General features: G+C 50.1%; 1 protein-coding gene across 4 annotated transcripts in view; it reads right to left on the bottom strand.

Annotated features, from left to right (window-relative positions):
- Positions 1-12,048: 12,048 nt before the first annotated feature.
- The window catches only part of LARP6 (La ribonucleoprotein 6, translational regulator), a 29,162-nt gene continuing 15,779 nt past the window's right edge, over positions 12,049-25,431 (bottom strand). For 2 of the 4 annotated variants that reach the window (XM_045192922.3, XM_053928954.2), the window contains exons 2-3: positions 17,407-17,617; positions 12,049-13,604 (exon numbers count right to left, since the gene is read on the bottom strand). In XM_045192922.3, coding sequence (XP_045048857.2) covers positions 12,537-13,604; positions 17,407-17,617 — 1,279 coding nt within the window. In that variant the 3' untranslated portion in view covers positions 12,049-12,536. Of the gene's footprint in view, positions 13,625-13,718; positions 13,821-17,406; positions 17,618-25,431 lie in introns of those variants that run through there. The other 2 variants (XM_053928955.2, XM_045192923.3) reach the window with 2 other exon arrangements.

Here is a 25,431-nt window from a genome sequence, read left to right as displayed (position 1 = left end):
GAGGCGGGGCTAAGACAGAGAGTTCTCAGAAATAACTGACTCTGGCCATCCTGCTGACCCTGGCAAGTGAGGGCTTACCGCATTGGCAAAAGGACTTTTCTTGCCCTGGCCAGAGGGACTCTGTTGGTTGGGTGTTGTCTTGCAGACCCAAAGGTCACAGGTTCGATTCCCAGTCAGGACACATGCCTGGTTTGCAGGTTTGGTCCCCAGTTGGGGCTCGTGCAGGAGGCAACTGATCGATGTTTCTCTCTCACGTCAATGTTTTTTTCCCTCTCCTTTTCCTTCCCTTCCCCTCTCTCTAGAATCAATAAATTTTTTTTTTAATTAGAAAGGATTTTTCTTGCTCCTGAGTGTGTTGGAGCAGACTTATCCTTGCCAGAGACGTTTGGGCAGTAGGGTCGAGAAGGCGTGGGGTCAAGCAGGCCAGGGCTCAAACCATGACTCACATCACTCGATAGCTGTGGGGACTTGGCCAATGACTTGACTTCTCTAAGTCTTGGTTTCTACTGTGAGATAGAGGTAGTAAAACTTACTTCGTGGTGTTGGCGATGATTGAATGAAATGAGATGATGTATGCAGAAGAGTTAGCAGATTTCTGGACATGTAGGATGAACTCAGACAATGCTGTTTCGTTGTGCTGATTAGAAGAAGTGAAGAGTAGGCACCCGGGAGGCCTTTGAGTCAGCTCAGCGCCTTGTAATGGCATCCACAGAGAGGGGACATCAGCGGCCTGCGGGAGGGGCCAGTCTGGAAAATTTCCCAGCCTAGATTATGAGCACGGAGAGGGCCGTGGACATTAATCCATCCCCTCCCCTGAGCCCCGGTCACTCATTCCGTCCGCAGGCCGCACGGGCCCACACTCAGGCCCCCCCCGCCCGCCCTGTGTGATCTCAGCCCAGACCTGTTCATCACTCACTTACAGCGCTGTCTCCACTGTGGGTCCTGCCCCCATTTCAGCCGCAGAAAGGACAGGCTTCCTGCCTGGCTCATTTGCACTCTGGCCTTGTCTTGGGGACTGAAGGTGAGATCTGGCAGGAGGTGAGGCCCAGGGCAAAGTAGAACCGAAGCTATCACTGCCCACAGGCACAGCAGCCTGCGGAAGACTCTGGTGCCAGCTTGGATGTCAGCCCCCTGACTGACCTCAAGGCCATTGTCACATTTGCACCCTGGGGTTACTTCCACAGCTCCACTTCTGAGGGGTAACAGACCACTGGCGGGGCAGGCTGGAGAGAAGGGGGGAAGGGGCTTCTGACTCTTTCTCATCCCCTGGGTTTCTACACCTGCCCTGTAATCTGAAGCTGAGCCCTTAGGTTTGAGGCAACTGAGGTCTCCCAGAGGCTTAAGTTTGTTCTGTTCCACTTTTGATGAGGAAGAAGTCTGTACATGGAAAAAGCCAGAAAGAGAGAGAGAGAGATGACAGCTGGTAGAGCAAAGACCCAGAGGAAAGCTGGGAGGTGGAAGGCTGTGGAATCCAGGACACAGGTGAGGTCTCTCTATGGCTGGGACACCTCCACTCTCTGACATCGGCAAGAGGGTGTGGGGGCAGCAGACGTAAGTTTGTAGAAGGGAGCCTGGAAGTTGAGGGATTTCATGCCGGGGGCTCTCGATGTCCTCTGGGACCGGGGAGGCACAGCCACCTGCCAAGAAGGGAGTTGAAGTGAGGATGGAATTAGAGAGCAGTGGTGAAGACAGCCACCATGGGGAAGGGACAAGATGCTCTCTAGAGATATGGCAAAGGATGGCCCAGAGGCACCGAGGACTGTGACTTTATCATTTCCTCTTCAGCAGCACCCAGCTCTAAAGAGCCAGTGCCCAAGAGAGCAGAGGTGGGTTAGTCCAGAGTTACTCCCTTTCAATGGGACTAAAGCGTATCATTATGGGAAGCATCTGGCCCAACACCCGGAGTCCAAGTAGTTATTAAGCCCAGATCTGCCCTGTCCCTCTCCTGAGATCAGTCCAAAGAGAAGCGGCTCAGAGATATTTAGGTCATCATCAGACCATCCTATCCTCAACCTGTGTGTCCTCTCCTCCTCACCTCTAGGGTCAAGTGACCAGCCTTGGGGACAGCCCAGGGGCTACGAGGCAGATGGCCAGGCAGCTACCCTGCCTCTCTGGCAGTGATGGATCTCCGTGTGCCCAGGCACACAGCTAAGACAGGGTAGGATCTCTGATTCCCAGAGTGCACTGGGGCTGTAGGCCTGGATCTCAGCCCATCCGTCAAAAACTGGTCACTCTGCTAGATCTCAGATATCACTCTGCCTTTTCTCCTGGGACCCAACGTATGGACAAGAAATCCCTCCCACCTCCCCTTGTGCCCAGGCCTTTTTTTTTAAAAAAAGAATCTGTTCTCAGGTTTCACTATAACTGCCTCTGTGTTTATGTGGATTAGTTGTTTCCCCGAATTCCCCATTGTGGATAAGAAGAGCTAGAGACCAGTGTGACTTAGAAATATGTTTCCTGGCAGAGGATTTATTGGCAGAGCAACCAAATTGGTGCCACTTGTCGTCCTTAAATATAAAATAGCTTAGTGCTCAGGCCTGGCCTACCTCCCTGAGAGGCATACAGATATCAACCAAATGGCTTGGCCTTCTAGGAGAGAGATGAGCCAAGTATCTGACTTTTTTTTTTTTTAACCACTTTCAGTTTTGTTGATCCACTTATATAAAAGGATAGAGGACCAAAAAGCAACAACCAAAAAAAAAAAAACCCCAAAACACTTCCACCTATACTACATCTTTTATCTCCAGGTTCAAGTTGTCACCCCTTTTCATTTTGGCAGTCAAAAGTTTGTTCTATGGTGATGCTTGGTGTGTCGCCATCTCGTGGTCGAAGAGGGTAACTGCCTATTTACACTCTGGGATTGTGTTCATATTTCAGTAAGCACTGTTTTGTTGAGGGTCTGCTCTTGTATGCTAATTGTAGTCATCTGTGGTAGGAATCTGCCCCTGGGATTGGTGGTAACTGCCACTGCAGACCTTCCATAGCAGCCACATCATAGGAATCCAATAGCCTCACTCCCCACTCTCTTTGAGGTCGCTCCCAGAATCATGGGCACTGAAGGAACCTGATGGATAAGCATGCCTGGGGCTGCAGAATTCACTTGGGGCACAACAAAATGTGACCCTTTCCAGCTGTGGTAATTCCCCATCCTTCACATCAGTGGCTCTTGGCCATAGCTGCGCATTGGAGTCACCTAGCAGAGGTGCCCAACCTTTTGGTGACTCTGGGCCACACTGGAAGAAGAAGAGTTGTCTTGGGCCAACGTTAAATACATTGCAACATGCATGCATTTCATAATGTTTTAAGTAAATTTACGATTTTGTGTTGGGCACATTCATAGCCATCCTGGGCTGCATGCAGCCCGTGGGCCACAGGTTGGACACCCCTGAGTCCTACAGGCTTTTAAAAACAACGATGCCAGATCTCACCCCCAGAGATTCTGATTTAATAGTTCAGAGATGAGGCATTGGAAACTGTAAAGCTCTGCAGGAGATTCTGATGTGCAGTCAGGACCGGGACATGCTGTAAAACCTGGCGAGCACGGGCCAGACGTTGCCCTCTTTATTGCTATTTTCACTGGAAGAATTTCTCCCTCACATTCACACACACACACCTCTCCCCACGCCCCACACTCAGACAGAAACTGGGGAGCAGCATGGCCCCATCATCTAAGAACTTCATCTGTCTCTCACATTACAAGGAATATCTTCCCAGTTTCCAGGGGTCTTTGAGAAGCTCCGCAGGCTACGGTTAAAGGGTACATGACCAACAGACTCCTTTCTGGTTCTTGTCTGGACTGCGGGAGCGCAGTCAAAGTAGAAGGGTGGGGGAAGGGCTGAGCAAAGGAACAGGTTCTGGTCAGAATGTAAAGGAAAACTCCAAGGAGCAGCCTTGCAAAGTATGGGAAGGGAGAGGTGAATGAGTTCGTTTTCTTCTCTTCTTAAGGGTATAAAGTTGGTCTGTGCCATCTCTGGGAATTAAAGTTTGTCACTGACAAATGAAAGTGTGTCGACTCTCAGTCCATGAGCTCTTCCTCTTTTTTCTGTTTTTGCTCGATCCCTCCACCCCCACCCCCACCCCCAGAGCTGTGGGCGTGCTCTCTGTGAGTCTGTCTCTATTTTCCCTGTTAGTCCAGTTTGTTTGTTGCATTCTACTTACGAGTGAAACCATAAGGTAATTGACTTTCTCCAACTGGCTTATTTCATTTAGTATAATATTCTCCAGGTCCATCCACGCTGTTGCAAAGGGTAAAATCTTTCTTTTTTGCAGCCGTGTAGTATTCCACTGTGTAAATGTCCCATAGTTGTTTTATCTACTCATCTACTGATGGACACTTGGGCTGCTTCCAAATCTTGGGTTACGCCATATGCCCCTTCATTGCTGAGATGAAGGGGAACGAGAAAGGTGGGTGACTGAGAAGGCTGAGCTAGAGACGGAATGTTTACTTCATTAGTCTGGGGTAGCAGCAGGACATTCAAGCAAAGACCTCCCATAGGTATGAGGACGTATATGGTAAAGACAAAGTGAAAAATTGAAGACTAGGGGTGAAAATTGGCAAGTCCAAGCACTATGAAAATTCTCCAGGGGTAACAGGTTTTGGAGACATAGAGAAGTCTTAACCCTTTAGTTCCCACATGAGGAGACTGAGACCCCGAGAGAGGCAAGGGTGGCTGATGTGCCCACGGCTACGGAGCTCTCCGCCTCTGCCTCTCCGGACTCCCAGTTAGGGCTCGTTCTTGTTTTCTCGTTTCCCAGGTGCCATCGTAACCCCGGGCATCTGAACATCGACCACGCAGGACACGCAAAGGCACGGGTGGGATGTTGTGGGGAACAACTCACCCACCTGTTCTCTTTCGTTGGGTGTTGTGGTTACTGATTGAAGGTGAATTTCATTTGGATTTTCCAGAAATCTATTTCTGTTGTGTTTTGGTTTTAGTAGAGTAATTACCAAAGTCCGTGGAGGCAGCAAGTTAAATATCTGCGCCAGCCCTCTCCCTTTTCTTCAGGACACTCAGACTTCAGAGCCGCATGGGCCAAGTGTCCCAAATGGTTCTCATTTACAAGGGAACTTGAAATTGAGCCACGGAGCTTGGCTGCAGTCCCTGTGCTAAGTGATTCCAACGAGGGCAGGCCTAACGCTTTTGGGGAGGAGACATTTTCCCGTGGCCAGGACTCCGAAGAGAAAACAGGAAAGAGTTACAGAAACACCTTAGGAACCAAATGAGCCTCCCTCTTTGAGTGAGAATTGGCTACCCTGGGACAGCGAAAGGGAGAGATGTCAATGATCCTTAGAACGCAGGCTTAAAGAATTCTCTCTCTCTCTCTCTCTCTCTCTCTCTCGTGTGTGTGTGTGCACACATGCACATAGAATTAATGTCCATGTGGCCATTCTGTCAACCTAGACTTGGGGGTTTAGGTTGGGATTTTTGCTCCCGGTCCAACAAACAGAGACCTATATTAGCACTCAAGTATCTTTTTTTCCTGCACTAAATGAGAAACCACTTCAAGTGGTGACTCACGGGCCTCCCAACAGCCCTGACCACCCTCATTTTCTGAGGTCTGAGGTGCAGGCCCTTCCCGTGATGGTCTGTTCCCCGTGGTTGAGCCCCCTTGACCTTGAGGCACTGGGATGGCACAGAAAGTAGCTCCGGGAGCTGTTCAAACGTGCCCAGACCTCCCGAGTGCCATGTTTATAGCAACGGGACCCAAGCCGGGAGCTGGAGGAAGCTGGCCGTAAAGTGTGAGTGATCTGGATAGGGTCACTCTCTGCCTGGGACCCTCCGAAAAGCTTGGAGACACCACCTTTGTTTATTCCGAGGCAGAAGGCCAACAAAATACTTTGGAAGAAGCCCTGCCCCTTCGTCATTGAAGCTGGCCAGACAAGGAAATTCTCTCTAACCACAAGACCACACCGCATTTTAAAAGCCAACTGATTTCTTGTTCCTATCCATCCTCAGTTTCAGTAAAATGTTCTGATTATTTGGACCTCTCTTCTCAAGGTATGATTACTTTTCCCTTTAAGTAATCATTTTTTAAAAAACTGCAAACTCCCACTTCCATAATTCATTGTTATACATCCATTTTCCAAATGGCAGCCAGGATGATTTGAAGAAGAACAGAATCCTTCCCAACTGTTTCTGTGGCTCCACCTGGGCTGCCTGCCCTCCTCCCTGACTTCACCGCGCCTCCCCCAGCTCTCAGCTCCCGCCACATGGCCTTGGGTTCTTCACCAAGCACGTCGCCTGTGGGAGACTGGAAAGGATGCATCGCATCAGGCTGCAGACACAGCTGAAACCACCACCCATCAATCATTTTTACTACATTTTTACATCAAGTTTTCATACAATTGACTTCACTTCTGTTGTTGTGTAGTCCTATGAGGTTTAATAGATTCTTGTAATCACCACCGTAAACGGGACACAAAATGACTCTAACGTCCAAAAGAATTCCCTCCTGCTGCCCAGTTTAATCAGTTCCTGTCCCCCCACACCTGGCCCCCACGGATCTGTTCCTGCAGTTTTGCCTTTTGTAGACAGGTGGAGTGAATTACATAGCAGCTAATCTTTTGAAATGGGCTCCTTTCACTTTGCATAATGCTTCTCAGAGTCATCCACGTTGTTCTGTGTGACTAGGTGACAACAGCCCATTCCTTCCGTTACTGAGTAGTGTTCCGTCGTGTGGCTGTCCCACAGCGTTTTAAGTCCATTTACTCATGGAAGAATATTTTAAAAATTTACATTTGGGGAAATTATGAATAATGCTGCTATTAAACATTCGTGTGTAGGTTTTTGTGTGAACATATGTTTTCACTTCTCAATAATACACGTACAGATGAGATTGCTGGGTCAAATGGTAATTATAGGCTTAACGTTGCAGGGATATATCGAACCGTTCTCTGGAGTGCCTGTCCTGTACCACACTGCCGTCCCACCAGTCACGTGCAAGGTTCCAGCTGCCCCACATCCTTGGCAGCACTTCGTACTATCAGAACTTTTTTTAACGCCAAGTTCATTACTTTAGCGCATGCAAATGTGCAGATAAGCAGTTCGAGGCTCGTAGGGTACACTTGGCTCCACATAGTTCTCAAGGATCCAGTCGTTTCTCTCTGTTCTCTGCTTTACAGGGCTGCCTCATAGCCTCCCGGGGCCGTTCTCGCTCCGGCCACCACAGCCCCTTATCAGTCATTAGATCAGAAGAGGGAACTAAAGGTGAGCGTGCCAAGGCTTCTTAAAGAATGTTCCCAGAAGCTGTCATTCATCATTCCTGCTTTCATTCCATGGGCCAGAACGTGATCACACAGCCCTCCCTTACAGCAAGGGAGCATGTAAGCTCCATGTGTTCTGGATGGCTGTTAGACCAGCTGGGACTTGGAGATTCTATAGCAAAGAGTGGACAGAGAGAGAATGGGTCTTGGTGACCACTTTTGCCTGGGGCTGATCATCAAAATGTCTCTCCTGCCTCTTAGTCTGTCCTCTTACCTTTCTCTCGGCCCCACTTTCTTTTTTATTAAATTATATTGTATTGATTATGCTATGACAGCTGTCCCACTTTTTCCCCACTTGCCCCCCTCTACCCCGCAACCCCCACTCCCTCAGGCAATCCCCCCACCATTGTTCATGTCCATGGGTCATGTGTATAAGTTCTTTGGCTGCTCCACTTCCTACCTTGTACCTGACATGCCCATGGGTATTCTGTAACTACCTATTTGTACTTAATCCCCTCACCTGCTCACCCATCCCCCCCCATACCTCTCCCATCTGACAACCATTCAAAACCCTCTTCATATCGATGATTCTGTCTCTGTTTTTCTTGTGTGCTTCATTTTTTAGATTCAATTGTTGATAGATGTTTTTATTGCCATTTTATTGTTCGTAGTTTTGATCTTTTTCTTGAATAAGTCCCTTTAACATTTCATGTAATAAGGGCTTGGTGATGATGAACTCCTTTAGCTTTACCTTGTCTGAGAAGCACTTTATCTGCCCTTCGACTCTAAATGACATTTCTGCTGGAACTTTGATTGGCTGGAATTTAGATTGTTTCTTATTCCCCCCCCCCCCCCCACCACGAAAGTGTAAATTGGATTCTATGCAGGTATCGGGTTGTAATCTGTTTAGATAGGGTTATGTCACAGGTTGGACACTAGAGGGCGCGAAGAGAGCAAACCAATGAGAGGAATTTGCCTCCAGGCTCTACCATTCTGAAAAGCTCTAACAAATTGACTTTCTCAAATTCATCTTTGAAGGTGAGTCAATGATAAGCTCTTTGCTGAGAAAGCTGGGCTGAACCTACTGCACATTCCAGTTACAGACAAGCAGGATCACTCAGGCTACGTCTTTTATCCAAAGCACTTCAGCCCGCTGTTTTTCTCCCCCATAGCATGGAATGCCTCCGGAATTTAATTAGATATCTGTGTACAGTAACAAGACACAGTCTCACTTGCTTCTGCTCTTCCCATAGCTGATTCCAAACCAGGAGTGTTGTGCAAACAGCTGCTCCACTAGAAACTGGTCCAGGTGAAAGTCGCTCAGCTTACCCCATTTGGCTGCGGGCACGCCCCAGACCCCACCGCACTCGTTCCAGCTCCCAGAGCAACAAGGGGCCAGCCTGACTCCTACTGCACTGGTAGCTTCACAGAGGACTGACCTATCGACACGCCCATCGTTGTGAGGGGTGCTTCCTGTGGTGAAGTACTCGGGCTGTGGCCTACAGGACCACGTGTCTGTTAGGGGGTGAGCACTCACCAGGGTCGAAGGCGGTGCTGGGAGCCAGATGTCAGCATTCCCTAGTGTTCACTCCTTTCTTCCTAGAGCATTGCCGTTAGTTCTGGGCACTCTGTCATCTTCTTTACCCCACACCAGGGTAGACCGTGCAGCTGATCACTATTGGAAAAAGTGAGTTTGCATTTTAGGGGCAGGAGTCAAAAATAATCGGTGACCAATGTGTCTTCCAAGAGTCCTTTCTCACGTGTTCTAGCCTGTGTGGCCGAAAGCAAACAGAGCCCTTTTCAGCGCAGGCACACCCTGGAGTGACGCAATGGCAAAGGAAACGCAGGCACGTACACGCTTCTGGGTCAGCTGAGCGCACGTTCAGAGGGCCTTCCCCTGAAGACACGCAGTGGGGGGGGGGGGGGGTTGGGGCAGTTTGGCCCTTATTCTGTGTTTAGGCAAGGGGCAGCCAGCCCCCCCCCTTTTTTTTTTAGTAAGAAAGTTATGCGAACAAGTGTGTAAGATGGGTTTGGAGGCATTACGAGGGTGGTTAAAGAGGACAAGAAATTGGAAGGCCTTGGGAGGAGGGTGTAAGGACTTGAGGAGAGGGGAGCATGTAAGAAAGGCACTCCAGAGCCAGCTCTGAGGTGTCGACTGAACGTGGAAAATGGTGGAGAAAAAGGTATAAATATGAGACCCTCATGTTCTCTGAGTGTTCGCTGCGTGCAAGTCGCTGAGTGTTTTAGATAGTAACTCACTGAATTCCCACAGACCATGAGGAATAGCACCATCCACCTCGTAGGGGACAGGAAGTGGAGGCACAGGGAGGCTGAGTCACTTGCCAAAGGTCACTGGGACTTGAACCCTGGCGATTAAACCCCCAAACCTGCACTCTTCCCATACGCCATGCAGTCTCTTTTCCAGTCTGGGGACCTGGAGGACGGTGACTCCCTGGCTGGGACGGGAAGTCAGGAGGGGCAGGGGTGCGTGTGTGTGTGTGTATGTGTGTGTGTGTGTGTAAGGCAGGGTTGGAGGAGGGCATCTGGACATGTGTGTGGAGTTTGAATGTTCTGCCAGCACCTCAAGGGCAGATGTCCAGCAAGTTTTGGGTCCCGATACGGAGAGAAAGCTAGTTTTAATTAAAAACAATGAAACATCTGTAAAAATACTGTTGGCTGAGTTTCCCAGTCAAGTTATTCAAGAAAGGCCTGCTCTGCTAATAAACAGGAAGCCCATGCTCCTGCCGAAGAGTTGGCCAGAGCTTTAGAAAGACGAGGTTCTTCTTCAGCAAGGGGCTCCGAGCCTCTGGGTGCAAAGGTCCGAGCCCTGAAAGGGGAGCAGGGGGTGCATGTGTCTAAGGCCCCTCTGTCGTTCAGAGTGCCCTCCTCACTCTGATGGGTCAGTGCTTCTCACACTGCCCGCTCATTCGATCCTCCTGGAGCGGGGGGGCGGGGGGTGGTTAAAAACCACCGATTCCCAGGCCTCACTCAGAACCACTGAGTCAGACTGTCTCAGGGTAGACACGGGCAGTTCTGAAGAGCTCCCTAGGTGATTCTAGTGTGAGACTGAGGGTGAGCTCAAGAGCCCTAGAAGAGCAGAGGGTGATGACTAACATCTCCAAAGGACTTTCCAGTTCACGAGGCACTCACACATACGTGGCCTTGATAATGAGCATCCCATTATTATCCACTGGTTGGATGCGGAAGCTCTGATCGCAAAGCGAAGCGACTTGCTCAAGGTCGCACAGTCACTTATTGGAAAAGCTACAGCCCATATCTGCTGGGTTAATTCAGGGTTAGTTCATAAGGTCACACAGGGCAATGTTACAAACAGAAGGCCACGCTCATCTGTATTCACATAGAAAGGTGAGGGTATAGGTATTTTTCAAAGAAATTATGGCCCACAGGATTGAATCTAAAAATAGAGCTGTAGCTTGTGTACATAACGGAGTGGAAGAGTCTGAGGGTCACCAGGCCAGGCGCTGGTGAAGCCCAGAGGGCCGTGGCCAGAACAGGCGGACGAGTGGAGGCAGGGTCAGGGAGCGAAGCGTGGAGAGGCCTGGAGCAGGCCACTGTGCCACCTACAGCTGGCAGTGGTGGCAATGGCACATCTGAGTAATTCCTGGAGGCATTTAGCAGTTAATAGGAATTCTTCTGGGTCTTCAAAGGGACATGCTATCTGACTAACCAGATGAGAGTCACCCGTTCACTGGTGCAGAGCTGTGCAATTTAAAATACATTGTCTTCCCCCATTTCCATAATGGGTGCCACACGACCTGCCCCCATGGCTTCCTGGGTAAAAACGAGCATAACAACACCTTATGGGGCACTGAGAGGAAAACCCAAAGAATGTTTCTAGCAAGATTTCTAGCACGTAGGAGGTGCTGAATAAACATGCACACCTTTTGTGGGTTTTATTTTTAATGTGGATGGCGAGGTTCGGAGATGCTAGGTCCTGTCCGGCCGTGAGAGGGCGGGCTCGGGCAGCACACCGCTGGGCTCCAGCCAGCTCGGGCCGTCCGGACACGTGGGTTACTTCCCCACAAAATGTGTTTCTACAGGTGTATAACAGAGATGGTACCTGAGCCTTTCTTGTGTGACTGTCGGGAAAATTAAATGAGATAATGCATGGAAAACTCTTATTCACTAAATCCAGGAAGTGACTTTCCCCAAATCTCTCCAGCCAGCAAACGGAGAAGCCAACACTGAAATTTTGGCCAGTGCTCTTTCTGCAACACCAAAGCGACTTCCGGTGACAATGGACATTAACTGCAGGAGAAGGAGCTGCCACTTACGGAGGGCCAGCTGCACTGCAGACACTGACATCAAGACAAAGCACCTGGCAAGGCTGCAACTGTCCTAAGGTCACAGAACTGGGCAGTGGGGTCTGGGGTGTGGGAGCCACTCCATGTGACATCTAGTCTCACAGCTCTGTTCTCGGAATCCCCGGGCAAGGTTGTTAAAATCCAGATTCCAGGCCCCCCTCCCAGAGTTCCTGATTCAGTGGGCCCGAGCATGTGCACTTCTAACAGGTCCCCAGGTGATATCACTGCTGCAGGCCTGGTGCACACCGGGGACCTTGGTCTGCACTGAGCTCTCTCCTGCTCCGTGACTCACTGTGATGAGAGAGAGAGGGGCGGCGCTCTAACATCTGCACAAACCCTGCCCACCTCCGGCTGCCGGGAGCCCCAGGGAGAGCCCCAGGAGGAGCCCCAGGGCTGCCCAGGGGCACATTCAAGAAATGTGTCTGGGTTAAGGTCCCCAGGGCCTCAGGACACGCTAACCACAGCCGTGTCGGATGGGCAGACTTTTGTCAAGCATAGTCAGACACTTCATGGCCAGCACTCCCAGTCGAGTGTTTTATTATTTATTCACTGGACAGGAAACATACATGAGGTTCTAGGAGACACCATGCTACGGGCTTAAAGTAGTTGCCACTACACAACAGAACTCCTCTGCGTGCCGAGGGAGCCGGGGCACGGCCAACTGAGGACGGCGCAGTTACCGCAGAGAAGAGGAGCCGGACCTTCCCGGGGGAGCCCCGTCCCACAGCCCAACAGGGCGGTGACAGTCGCACTCGCTGGGCACTTGCTGGGCGGCATCAGAGCAGCGGGCACACCAGGGGCGTCCTGAACGAGAAGACGGTCCTGAAACCAGAGCGTACCGGGCAGTTCATATACATTACAAATATATAAATTAAGAGGTGTACATGTATACAAATATCTTTGAAAGGGGACTTCCTTTCGCTCTACGTCATGCCAGGTATTTGTCAGAGCCTCGAGGACAGAGGCAGTTTGTAATGGAGCCGGAATTAAAAATAGAAGGCATTTATTTATACATGGGCCCTGCTCCTCCCATGTCCAGCATGGAATCCTCGGGTGTTGTCAGGGCCTCTGGGCAACCTCAGCACGCCCACAGGTAACCCATCTGCAGTCTGCATCTTCCGAGACAGCAGGGGACTCGCTCGGGGGCTCCTCTCCTGTGTCCCCATCTCGGCTTGGCGGCGCCTCCGCACCCAGGGGCTGCCGGAGGGGGTGGCGCTGCTGTCGGAGGAGTAGTCCGTGCACTTGCGAAAGGCCTCGGGGCTGGTGCTGGGGTTCAGCCTGCCTTCCTCGGCCAGCGGGGATTTTCTGGAAACGCCTTTGCGTTGAGCCAAGGGGCTGCTCCAGGGGCTTGAGCACGGGGAGGCATTCGGGCTCAGAAAGAGATTCTGGTGGCCAGACGGGCTGAGCTTGCTGGCGACCGCATGCCGCCGGCCAGCCATGGGGGACGTGGGATTGCTCTCGGGGTCGGAGGAGCTGTTAGCGGAAGACTCGTCACCCATGTACTGAAGCTCCTCAACTCTCTTGTTCAGGGACTTGCTCCAGGGGATGCTGGCAGTGTGCTCCTCGTCCTGGCTCTTGTCCTTGGGAGGTTTCTTTTTGGGTGGCTTCATACCGATCAGGACAGCTTTCATGTTCTCCTTGCCCTGAGACTCCACGGTCATGAACTCATGGGCTCTGATGGCCGCTTCCACCTCCTCGAACTCCACGATGGCACATTCTTGGGTCCCCACCTGGCTGTACCGGCTACTGACCCTCCGGATATCAGGGGGCAGCTCTCTCCCGGGTTTGAGGATCCGCACTGAGGAGATGACGCCAAAGGTCCCGAAGAGCTTGAGCAGGTGCTCCATCACCTTCTCCTGCACCCGCCCGTTCTTCTGGGGGCTGCCCAGGGCCCACAGCCTGGGGGACAGGTAGAGGTCATAGACCAGGAGCATCTTGCTGGGGAGGTTCTCATTGGGGAAGAGTGGGACGGGGGTGGTCCTCCTCACTTTCCGGTGGTCCTCATTCAACTCGAGGATCACTGAGTACTTCAAGGCATGCGCTGTGGTTCTCCAGTCCCGTGTAAGGTGTTTCACCTGAAGAACACAAAGCAAATCTGAAATGGTACCTCATGTCTCTGTCCACCTGTGTCCCCTGTAATCTCCCTCCCACCTTCCCTTAGTCCGGAACCCTGGTATGTAGACTCATACCTGGTGTGGGCAGGCACCTGAAAACCGAGTGAATGAGCGAGTGAGCAAACACACTTTGTACAGTGTCAAGGGAGGCAGCAAGTTCAAAGCCGTGCGGTCCCACAGAACCTTCCACGGTGCAGCAGATACTCTATCTTGCAGAGGTTTAGAGGTCAGACCTGCGGGCCCTGGGCCAAGGCCCTATTCAGCTGCTCCGTGCCTGGATTTCCTCATCTGTGAAATGAGATGTTAATATGCCTACCCCACAGAGCTGGCCCGGGGATTAAATGAACAAATGCACACGTACGTACACATCCACACACACACACACACACACACCTTAAAATAGTGCCTGGCTCACAGTGACCACTCGACAGATACTAGATGCTGTCATTATTTCAAACGCTACACGCTATCATTCAGATGGGACTCAAGAGATTTTAGCATCCCAGTGCCTCTCCAAGGTGTGTTTCTGCATTTATGTATTTGCTACACGGGAGGTTCCAAAAGGTGTTTCACGTTTTATTGCAGTATCTCCTGGAAATAATGTGTCCTGTTTCAAGTTGGAATTAAGTCCCACTTGGGCCTCACGGAGCATGATGAAATAGATCCCTCCTCACTTAGTGGAAATTGTGTGTATCAGGGTTGCCGTATGTGAAAGCTGTATTTATATCGAAAGCAGTAATTTTCATGAGGCCCACTTCCAGTGAAGGGAGAATGAGTCATCCCGAAGAGATGGGGGAGGTGGGGGGGTGGCCTGATCCAACAACGGCGAGATCTTCCCGAGATCACCCTGAGATCACCCCGAGGCCCCCGAGGCCCCCGAGGCCAGGCCAGCGCAGTTGCTCTGCAGAGGAACCCTGAGACCAAACCAGGCGCTCCCCAGGACTCAGGAAGGGCGTGCTCCCTCCCAGGGCAGCGGGGAGAACCTGGGCGGAGCCATCGGTGGTACAGGCCGCTCCAGGAGAGAGGGCACTGTCCGCTCTAGCCTGCAGCCTCCGGGTGAAACAGACCAAACCTGGGCTTTGAGTGTGGGAACCAGAGCCCCCCCCGCCCGCCCCCCCCCCAAGGAGACTCAACGTGCTGCCCACCGTGACACAGACTGAGGGCACAGAGAAGTGGGCGCAGGGGAAGGGCTGGACTTCGGGTGAACACAGTTCGGGATCCGGAAAGGGTGAAGACTGCAGGTGGGTGCCAGGCCGCAGGAGGGCCGAACAGAGGTTCTCCTGGGGGCAGAACATGGGGCCTTCTCCAAGCCTGGTCAGGGAGGGGGCACTGGGGAGAGACGGCCAATCCCCTGCCTGAGCATGAGCCTAAAGCCTGAGCAAAGGGTGCCTGGGTGGGGGCGGGGAGTTGGGGCTGCCTTACTCAGAGGACCGCAGAGGCTGAGGGGGTGGGGCACACCAGTCTAGAGAAAAGTGGGCTCTGGCCAGGCCCACCGGGGGGCCTCAGTCTGAGCGTGGAGGCCTGTGCCTGCGAGCTTCAGAAGGAGCGCACAGGCACCAGCTAAGAAGAGGAACCGGGGAGCTGTGGGCTTTGTTTTGGTACAAGAAGTTTGTGAGGTTTTCAGAAACTGTCACTTCCCTGTTTGTTGCCTTTGTCATACAGGTGTCCTATTGCGATGACCAGGAAACCCTTTAAAAAAAAAGCGTCTCTGCCATCATTCTGGAGGGACTGGGGAGTCTGTGTCCACTCTGACGCCCGTGTGCAACAGAGAAGACCCCTTCTGAATAGACCCACAAGTGACAACTTGAAAAGGAAAGAAAACCAGGGTGACTCCTAGGGTCCCTGGGGAGGAAAGAGAAGTGTATAGGATGACTCCCCTAGCTGCAGCATTTTGGGGTCCCCCACAAACATTTTGCATGTGCGGGCTTGCTCGATGTTCTCCACACATGTGCAGTATTGTGATTTATAAGAAGAAATATATATATATTTGGTCTTCGTCCACATTCCCAGCACTGAGCTCCCAAAACCTTTGTAAATTAAATTCCTGGGGGATAAGAGCACTAGGGGCATCTTTTGTTCTGATGAGGTGACTCTGGGCGGGCTCCGAAGGCTCCTGGAACGGGGCTGGCCACCAGAAGGACCAAGCCATGGTCAATGGCTTGGACTTTCACCAGCCCCCACATCCTCCAGAGAGGGGAAAGAGGGTGGAAATGAAGTTAATAATTGATCAAAAAATCCCAATAGTAGGGGTCTTAGAAACCTGGCAGGTGGGCGTCCACTCCACCAGGACAGAAGCTCCTGTGCTCAGGACCCTTCCAGTCCTCGCTCTACGTACCTCGTTACCTGGCCGTCCATCTGCATCCTTTATTATGCCCTTTAATGAACTGGTACATGTAAGCATTTCCCCGAGTCCTATGAGCTATTTTAGCAAATAATCGAATCCAAGGGGAAGAGGCCACAAGAGCCGCTGACTTGCAGCCCAGCTGGACAGATGCTGTGGGTAACCTGGGGACGTACAACTTGTGACTGTCATCTGAAGTGGGGGCGGTCTCATGGGGCGGAGCCCTGACCCCCTGAGGTCTGATGCCGTCTTCAGGCAGACAGTGTCAGGGCTGAGTCAGAGTGTAGGGCACCCAGCTGGCGTCAGAAGGGCCTGGTGAGGGAGTCCCCCCTCACACCTGGCAGCAGCAGCGTGACATAAAGGAGTCACACAGAGGAAGAGTAGGTTTTTCCTTTGTAACATGAAATGCCCCTTCCCCTCCTGTGCCTTAAAAACTCCTACACATCATCCCCCAAGATCCAACTTGAGCGTCATCACTTCTGGGAAGACCTCAGCTCTCCAGGCAGGGTTAGTTGCTCTAATCAACTCACCCCCGGCAGTGCTTTGCTCTCTCTCTCGTGGTGCTGTCGACAGCCACACTGTAATCCTTCACTGATCTCTCTCCTTCGGTGGACTTTGGACAGGCAGGGGGATGCCCAATTCCTTTGCATTCCTGGGCTAACACAGTACTCAGCATAGAGGATGAGTACGTTTGATGAATGCATAAGGAAAGAGAGCAGCGGAAGAGGGCAGAGTACCCGTGGAGGTGAGGCCGGGAAGAGCTCTGGGGGAAAGCTCTCCCCCATGCTCCCTGACAGCGTGGCCAGGGCCCACTGGTCTCACACCTCATTACACAACAGGCGCGTCTGCTTTTCCATTCTGAAAACACACTTCCCCCAAGAGACACAGAGTTCTTAGGCCAACTGGTCTGCAGGCTCTTCGAGAAGCAGGCAAACGGTCCAGCTGCCAGATGTGCACACAGCAGGGCCACACGGTCTGCTGCCCAGAGGGCAGCCCCAGGTAGATATCCCACACCCCGCCCCCAGCGAGGATGCCGGCATTACACAGCGAAGGCTGCAGGAGTCCTGGAGAAGGCCCAGCTCCCGGAGTTCTGAGCAGTCCTTCCTCCTTTTATTTACTCAACTTGACAAACTCAACTTGACGCTTGAATGTCACATAACTCTGGGCCTAGTAGGCGTCTCACACGACTATTGCTGAGATGTGTCCCAACACCCAGGACCTTTTACAAGTGTGGGACAGTGTTCCTACATCCCTACATCCTAACAATCCTAAATCCCTTCTCTTGATCGTTTTTCTCTCTTTCACCCCTCAGAGGAAGTAAAAAACCACTAGTCGTTCGGTTTCGAAAGGGTAAACATATTTAGGCCCATAACCCACAACACCCTTGAAATCCTGGAGGCAGCGCTGACCAGGAAGCCTCACCTTTTTGAAGGATGTGAGTAGTTTGACGCTCACGTATCCCAGCTTGTTCCTCCTCACGTGCTTCAGCAGGAAGGCGTCCTTCTCCAGATTCTCATCAGAAAAGTAGAATTCGATCTGATCCACCAGCTTCTTGATTAACTCCTCGTCTGGGGGCTTCCACTCCTGCTCCAGGTCCTCGCGCTCGTTCTCGCCCCCACTCGCTGTGGCGCTGCTGAGACCAGAAGGACATAGTGGGTATTAGGAGCTGAACTGTTCCCCCGCACCCCGAACTCCCACGTTCGCGTCCCAGAACGCGAGCTGATCTGGAAAGGGTGTTACAGATGCCATTAGTTGGAGATGGGGCTGCACTCCAGGAGGAAGGTCCCTGATCTAAATCGGCCGGCGTCTAGGAAAGGGGACTTGGACGCATGCGCCCAGGGAGAATGCCTTGTGAAGGTGAAGGCAGAGACCAGGGTGTGGAAGGCAGGGAGCATCAGACACTGCCAGCAAACCACCAGAAATGCGGAGAGAGGCCACGGCAGGTTCTTCCACCGCACCTCGAGAAGGAGCAGGCCCCCTGACACCTGGACTGTGGACGTCTGGCCTCCAGGACTGTGAGGCCGTCGACCTCTGCTGTTCCAGGACCTCTGGTTTGTGCTGCTTGTTCACAGCAGCCCCTGGAAACTGCGCTGGGTCACACCTGAATGGGACTCCCCAGAAGTGCTGGTCACATGGCCACAAGGGAATAGGTTTGTTTCCAAAGAGCTAAGAAAACACACTTTTGTTTTTAAAAAGGGGGGGAGGATCATTAAAACACCCTCTACTAACGTTTATGTGCTGCTCTGCCAGCCCATGGTTTTCACACTTTTTATTCCTCCCTGCCCATCTCCACCCCACAAATCCCAATTTCTACAGGACAGTTTAGGGGCATAGCTAAGAGTTCCAGTTCTAGCGTTAGACCGCCTGGGTTTGAAGCCTGACAGCACCGTGTATTAACTGCGTCCGCCATGGCCAGGAGCCCCGCCGCCACACCGCAGTGCGCTGTCTGTGAATTGGGCGTCCTGACCTCACTCTCCTGACGGGTTCTTCCTGCAGAGTACATGAATTAAGACATGCAGTACCCAGAGGAGTTCCTGGCATGCCCTTAGAGTTCAGTGACAGACACACTCACTTGCACACTCAAAAGAGGCAGATCTAGGATTCCGGCTCAAACTTTGGGTCTCCAAAGCCAGCACACACACTACCTTCCAGGTTTTGTTGAGTGGGACCCTGTCATGGAATCTGGAAAACAATCCCATTCACCGAGGGCTTTGCAAATGAAACAAACCCACACCCCGCTCTGCCTGGGTGGACTTCCCCTTCCCGAGAATATTAGAACCAAGAACAAGCCAAAGAAATCCTGGGGACCGCTTCCCTAGGAAGGCCAACCTTTCACAAAGAGATTGTTAAAAACTTCAAAGCCGTAAGTAATTAGGGAACCTGTGATTATCTACTGCACAGTGTAGAGCAGGATTAGAAGCTATTGAAGGTGATTCTCTTCTGTATATGTATTACCAAATTAAATTATGTATTGCATATTGTACAATGAAAGGAATTAGTTAAAAATTACTTCCAGAAAAAAATAACTGCTCTCCTCTACGGTAGCTCGATGTCTGATAACATGGCTACCACCAGACCCAGAGCTTGCACGTCCTGAGCAGACGGAGCTCCTCCTGGCACAGATTCACACACCTCAGCGACCTCCTCCCTCAGCGCGCTCTGCTCTGCGGGGAGAACTTGCCTGGCTCCCCGAAGGACTCAGAAAGTGCACAGCCAAAAGGTGAAGCAACTCAAGAGCCCACCGACGGATAAATGGGTCAATAAGATGCAGTATGTATACGCGGTGAAATGTATTGCAGCCTCAAAAAGAAAATTCTGACACCCCTTACAACACGGATGAACCCTGACGACATTATGCTCAGTGAAATAAGCCCGTCACAAAAGGCCGAACACTGTATGATATCACTTCTATGAGGTCCCCAGAACAATCAGATTCATAGAGACAGAAAGTAGAGTGGTGGCGGGAGGGGGAGAGGGAGGGGCTGGTGGGAGTTACTGTTTAATGGACACAGTTTCGGGTGGAAAAGAAAAAAGTTCTGGAGATGGGAGGCGATGATGGTTGCACGATGTGAATGCAATACCACTTAAAAAGGGTTAAAATGGTCAATTGTGTTATGTGTATTTTACAATTAAATGTTTTTAAAAAGAGGCCTTCAACACAAAGAAGCATGTGTGTTTACATGCACATCATATGTCCTTTACAAAGAAGCAAACAGTTGACATTTCCCTTGCATCAGGATTAAGCTCTTCAATAACCAACCAATGAAAAAAGGGGGGTGGGACCGGAAGTAACAGCACTGTCACCCATTACAGTGCCAGGTTAAAGCTGTCTTTCGACTCTAAGTTTTCTCTGGCTCTCACGATGAAAGCAACCGTGGAAGAGTCAAAATGAGAATAAAAATGGAATGCTCTGTCAGGAGAAGAAAAACTAAATCCATTTCACAACTTTTCAAATTCAGAAATTAGAATTAGCATAAAAATAGGCATTGGTTGATTTTCAAAATGAAGAGTTTAGTTATTTGTCTGCAGACAGTCTGGACGTGGTTCTCTAACATACCTTCCTAATGCCCCCACGACAAATGTGTACGAAGAAAAAAAAACTGCCTGGGAGACTAACCTTAAAAATATCCTTTTTAAAAAAAATGTCTTTTAAAAATGGAATGATAAACAAGAAAATCTATTAAGGCAACCCCTGGGTAGAACAGGTCAAGTGCAACTTAAACATTAGATAAGCGGACTACTCTAGGAGTCTGTAGAGGGCAGCTGAGACAGACGGTAGTCTGACTCACCCAACGTCTAACAGCAGAATCTTCCCCACTTGCTTTCCTTAACCATGCGGGGTGCCAACCTTTTGGCATCTCTGGGCCACTGGAAGAAGAAGAGTTGTCTTGGGCCACACGTTAAATACACAAACACTAATGAAAACAAAAAACTCTCATGATGTTTTAAGTAAAGTTATGATGTTGTGTTGGGCCGCATTCAATAGCCGTCCTGGGCTGCATGTGGCCGGCGGGCCACAGGTGGGGCACCCAGAGGTTATAAAAAAACAAATACACACTTTCCTAGCTTCTCCTACAGGTAGTAGCCATTTGTCACGTTATGGCCAATGACACACAAGCGAACAGTGTTTGGCCCCGTCCCTTCCACTTTTATCTGTCTGACGCGTGGATGTGGTGCTTGGCGTTCAGCACCCATTTTACTGCCATAAGGAAAAGACCAAAAGAGTCAGCTTCGTCTGACTTCCTGACGTCACTGAGTGGCTGAAACAATTCCTGTAACTACCTACCTGAATATTTCTAGTTACATGAGAAAGATAATATCCTATTCGTTTAATTCACTTGTTAGTTGGGTTTTCTATTGCTTATAGCCAAATTTTAGGAGAGCAACCCGGCGGTGAGAAAGGAGGCCTTCCGAACGTGCCGAAGAAAGATGGCAGGAGGACAACGGGTGGAATGAAAAAGGGGGCACACGATGGACAGAACAAATTTTCACTTTACTGGAGAAAATGTACATACCAAGTAGTAGTTAACAGATAGGCTAATAACACAAGATAAAATAGCTACAAGTGCACAGGAAATTGTAAGCGCCCCTGACAAGGGGTGGGGTGAGGTGTGTGATGACCGCCAACGAAGAATTCTGCGTAGACTCAGGGGTGTTAGCAAACGGTCTAAGTTACTCTGAGTGGCCAGCGTACCAGAGGTGGCCAGACCATCGAGGGGACCTGCAGACCAGTAAATCCTACTCCCAAACTAGAGTAGTTGATGCTCTTATAAAAACCATACTGGTAAACAAAACAGAATGGAAGGAAGGCGATTTAGGTTTTCAACTTCTCCAGTGGCCATTCTAGAGCCTCCTGTCCTTCCCCAGGTCTCCCACGGGAAGACCTTACTCCTTGTGGATGATCTTCTGGGGGCTTCATTAAGAAAATAGAGTTCATCCAATCAGACTTGCCCAGACCGCCCTTGAGCTTTGCCTTCCCACCCCCCAAGCCTGTTCTGGGTCTGGACACCCACCAAAAACCCTGCCTGCCATGTCCAGGTGGTCTTTCTCCATCCTGGTCCTCTGGCCCTGTGGCAGGATGGTGGACTGCTGAGCCCCTTCTTGCTGCTCTTCCCCTTGGGCTTAAATGACTTGTTCTTTTCTAATTCTCCTCATCCCTTTAATTGCTCCCTCTGTCTCCTCTTTCTTCTCCCGTCCTGAATGTAGGTATTCCCCAAGGATCTCTCCTTGACTCTTTATCCCTTGGCAGCCTCTACACATCTGCCCCTGGTTGCTCATCTAACTCAAATAGGCCCTTCCTCCCACGCCTCTGTCCTCCTCCCACTCCTCAGCCCAGTCCTCAATTCCTACCTGCGTGCCTAACAGTTCCACTTAGACAGCCTGATTCTCCTTCCAGTGCAGTAAGTCCAGGATCGAACTATGACCTTCTGCAGAACGCAACCTCGGGCAGGATTGAAGCCTGGACCGATCGTGAGGCATTCTGTCTGGGAAGCTCACCTTCCTTTCACAGTCTCATGGTACACAACCCATACTGTGTTGGGGGGTAACTGCATCAGTTACTTGCAACCAGGGGGAGGACAGGCAGGTAGGCAGGACTCTGAATAGGTGAGCTGTCCTGGGGAGGTGGATAAAACACCTGTGCTGGTGCAGAGGTGAGCTTCTTGCAAACAGGACCCCTCCCTCTGCATGGGTGCTCTCAGCTGCAACTGTGTTTCTGCAAAGGGGCATCTTGGAAGAACAGGATGGCCTGTTTGATATCTGGGAGCACACTGCACTGTTTCCTGGTTCATGCAACAACCTTTAAACTAAAAAGGCCCTGGCCCTGGCTGGCGTGGCTCAGTTGGCTGGAGCATCATCCCATACATGGAAAGGTCACGGGTTTGATTCCTGGCCGGGGCACATGCCTGGACTGCAGGTTCTATCCCTGGTTGGGTGGGTACTGGAGGCAAGTGATGGATGTTTCTCTTGCATCAGTGTTTCTCTTCCCCTCTCTCCCTTCCTCTTTCTCTAGAATCAATAAATATGTCCTCAGGTGAGGATTAAAAAGTAAAAAAAAATTAAGAAGACCCTATATCCTTTATGAACATTAAAAGCATTTATATCCGTCAAATATGAATATTGGCAACTTCCTGTCAATGACAACAGCCTTGTAAAAACCGTGTATGCTCCCTCCCCAAACGTCCCACCCACTGCTTTGCCCATCCATCCCCATCTGCACTTAGGCTCCAAATCCGAGAAGTATCTTTTGTCCCCACATCAAGTCAGTTGTCGAGTGTTGATTTTATTCTGCAGCATCTCCCGTCTGTTGTCTTTTCCGTTCCAACTGTCCCTGAAGAACATTAATAGCTTATCAGGAATAAATCTTAAAAATGGGAAAAATACATATGCAGAGTGAAAACGAAAATAAAATTGGAGAGAATTTATACAAGCAACAATTTCCGGCTCCGCTTCTCCCTAGAGGCAATCTCTCTCAATAAAATCATTCAGTGCTTGCGACAGTTCCCTTCTAAGTCGGTAAAATTGCTCATAGCTCTATTTCTCACTTGCCAATTACAGACATTCTGTAGTCATGTCCTATTAGATAAGATGAGGATTTGGGGGTGCTCACCTCCCAAAGCCTCTTCTTCCAATTCTAAAAATTTTATATTACTTTTATTTTTTCTGGTTGTGTTTTTAAATTATGCACTTAAAATTCTGCTTCTTACTCTGTGGACCTTAAATAACATCTCTCAATTCCTCACTACAGGATGCGCACATTACTCCCCTCCCCCTCCCCTCGCCTCTCCTTCCATTTCCAGCCGCCCGCATTCTATCCGATGTACCTTCATGGCGTTTCGTCATGGTTCATACTATTTACATTCTGTTCTGTAGCGGCTCGTCCGTGTTTTGTCTGTAGGTAGGTAACGGTAAAAGCCGATCAGTTATACGTATTTTGCGCCCGTGTACGTGTGGCTCACCGCGGGGCAAGGCGTTTGCTGAGCTCACTTCTGTTTTTGGAAGTCCGGCTGGCTGGCCGGGCCCCTGGGTTGATCCCCCTACGTCTCTCTGCTCTCACGCCGGCCATCTGTACCTTCGTCTTTGATTTACACGGTAAGAGATCTCTTTGTCTTTACCTTCCAACCTTCCCTAGTACGTGTTTTAATTTCAGTAATTATTTATTTATTCTCCAAGAACTCCTCTATATCTTCAGATTGTTCCTTTTTAAGAGTATCTCATTCTTGTTTTGGGGGTGCAGTATTTTAATTTGCCTCTCGGGGCACTACCTGGAGTATATATTTTTAGTCTTTTTGTTTCCAAACATGTCATCTCTGTATCCTCTGGAGTCAGTTTTTCCATTTAACTTTCATATCATTGATTTTCTTCATGTGACTGGTAAGCCAGTCATCTTTTTCTTTATAAAGATTTAAAAAATAAACTTACGTTGGAATAGCTTTAGACGTATAGAAAAATTGTGAAAATAGTAGAGATCCCATATACCCCACACCGGGCTGCTTCTATCATTAATAGCTTACATTAGTAATGTACATTCAATGAATATCGATACGTTATCATTAGCTAGGGCTCATAATTTATTCAGATTGCCTTGGTTTTGACCTAATGTCCTTTTTCTGCGGCAGGATCGCATCCAGGATACCATGTTACATTCTGCGCTGTGTCTCTCCAGGTGTCTCTGGGCTGTGACAGTTCCTCAGGCTCTCCCTGTTTGTGATGACCTCGACAGTGTTGAAGAGGGCTGTCAGGTAAGCTGTGGAGTGTCCCTCTATGTGACTTGTCTGGCATTTTTCTCATGATTAGACGGGGAGTGTGTGTTTGCGGAGGACGGCAGCAGCAACTCCCATTCTCAGCACTTCACATCAAGAGGATGTATGGTCAACATGACTGGTCACTGGAGGTTGACCCTGATTACCTGGCTGAGGCAGTTTGTCTCCACTGCAAAGTGCCTCCTTTTTCCCCCTTCCCATACTATACACCATGGAAGGTAGTCACTGAACACAGCCCACGCTTGAGGAGTGGAGAGTTAGGCTGCACAGCTATTCATTTGGAAGGATGAAGGTCTGGATTGCTTTTTCTTGGTGGGTGTGTGGGTTCCCCCTACAGCTGTATACTCTTTTTATTTTAAAAGATTTTATTTATTTATTTTTAGAGAGGGGGAAGGGAGGGAGAAAGAGAGGGAGAGAGACATCAGTGTGTGGTTGCCTCTCTTCCACCCCCTACTGGGGATCTGGACCACAACCCAGGCACGTGCCCTGACTGGGAATCGAACCGGTGACCCTTTGGTTTGCAGGCCGGCACTCAATCCACTGAGCCACATCAGCGAGAGTGAGCTGTATACTCTTACTGGTTTTCTTCTTAGGAGGCCGTATATGCATGGGCGGGGCATGCCAACTTTACTTTAGGGGGAACAGGCAGGGAATCATTACTTAAGGGCTTTCTGTGGAGAAAGCTTTATACTGTAAGTACTGGCTTTACTCCAGCAGCCCTAGATCACCAGTTAGTTCATTTGATTTCCTTTAGAAAATAATCTCGTTTCTCCTGTTCCCCCTTGGAAACAAATAGTATGCTGTCCTCTACTTTTCAGTGTCAGGCAGGGGGACTGGGCAATTGTTCTACAGGAAGAATTTAAATTACCTCTCAGATATTACCCTCCTTCACACATTTCCCAACCACAGCCTTTCCAGGGTTCTGTCTTCCCACCTCCTGCCACCTGCCCTGGCCCCCTCCCCCACTCCAGGTGTATTTTGGGTCAAGCCTCTTCCACTCTGTGCCTTCTTACATGTTTGGAAGAACAGCTATGTGACTGGTCTACTGATGACGTAAAAAACAATAACATTTCCTACTTTACATTAAATAAAACCCAAAGTCCTTAGCTTTTTACTGAGATCCATTTAGAATCTGACTATAACCAGCTTCCAAACTTATTTTTATATATTTCTTTTCAGATCCTTT

This window comes from Desmodus rotundus, chromosome 7 (genome assembly GCF_022682495.2).
Source record: "Desmodus rotundus isolate HL8 chromosome 7, HLdesRot8A.1, whole genome shotgun sequence".
Classification (NCBI taxonomy): Eukaryota; Metazoa; Chordata; class Mammalia; order Chiroptera; family Phyllostomidae; genus Desmodus; species Desmodus rotundus.
Note: the sequence above shows the minus strand (reverse complement) of the source record. Positions and strands in the feature narration are given on the sequence as shown.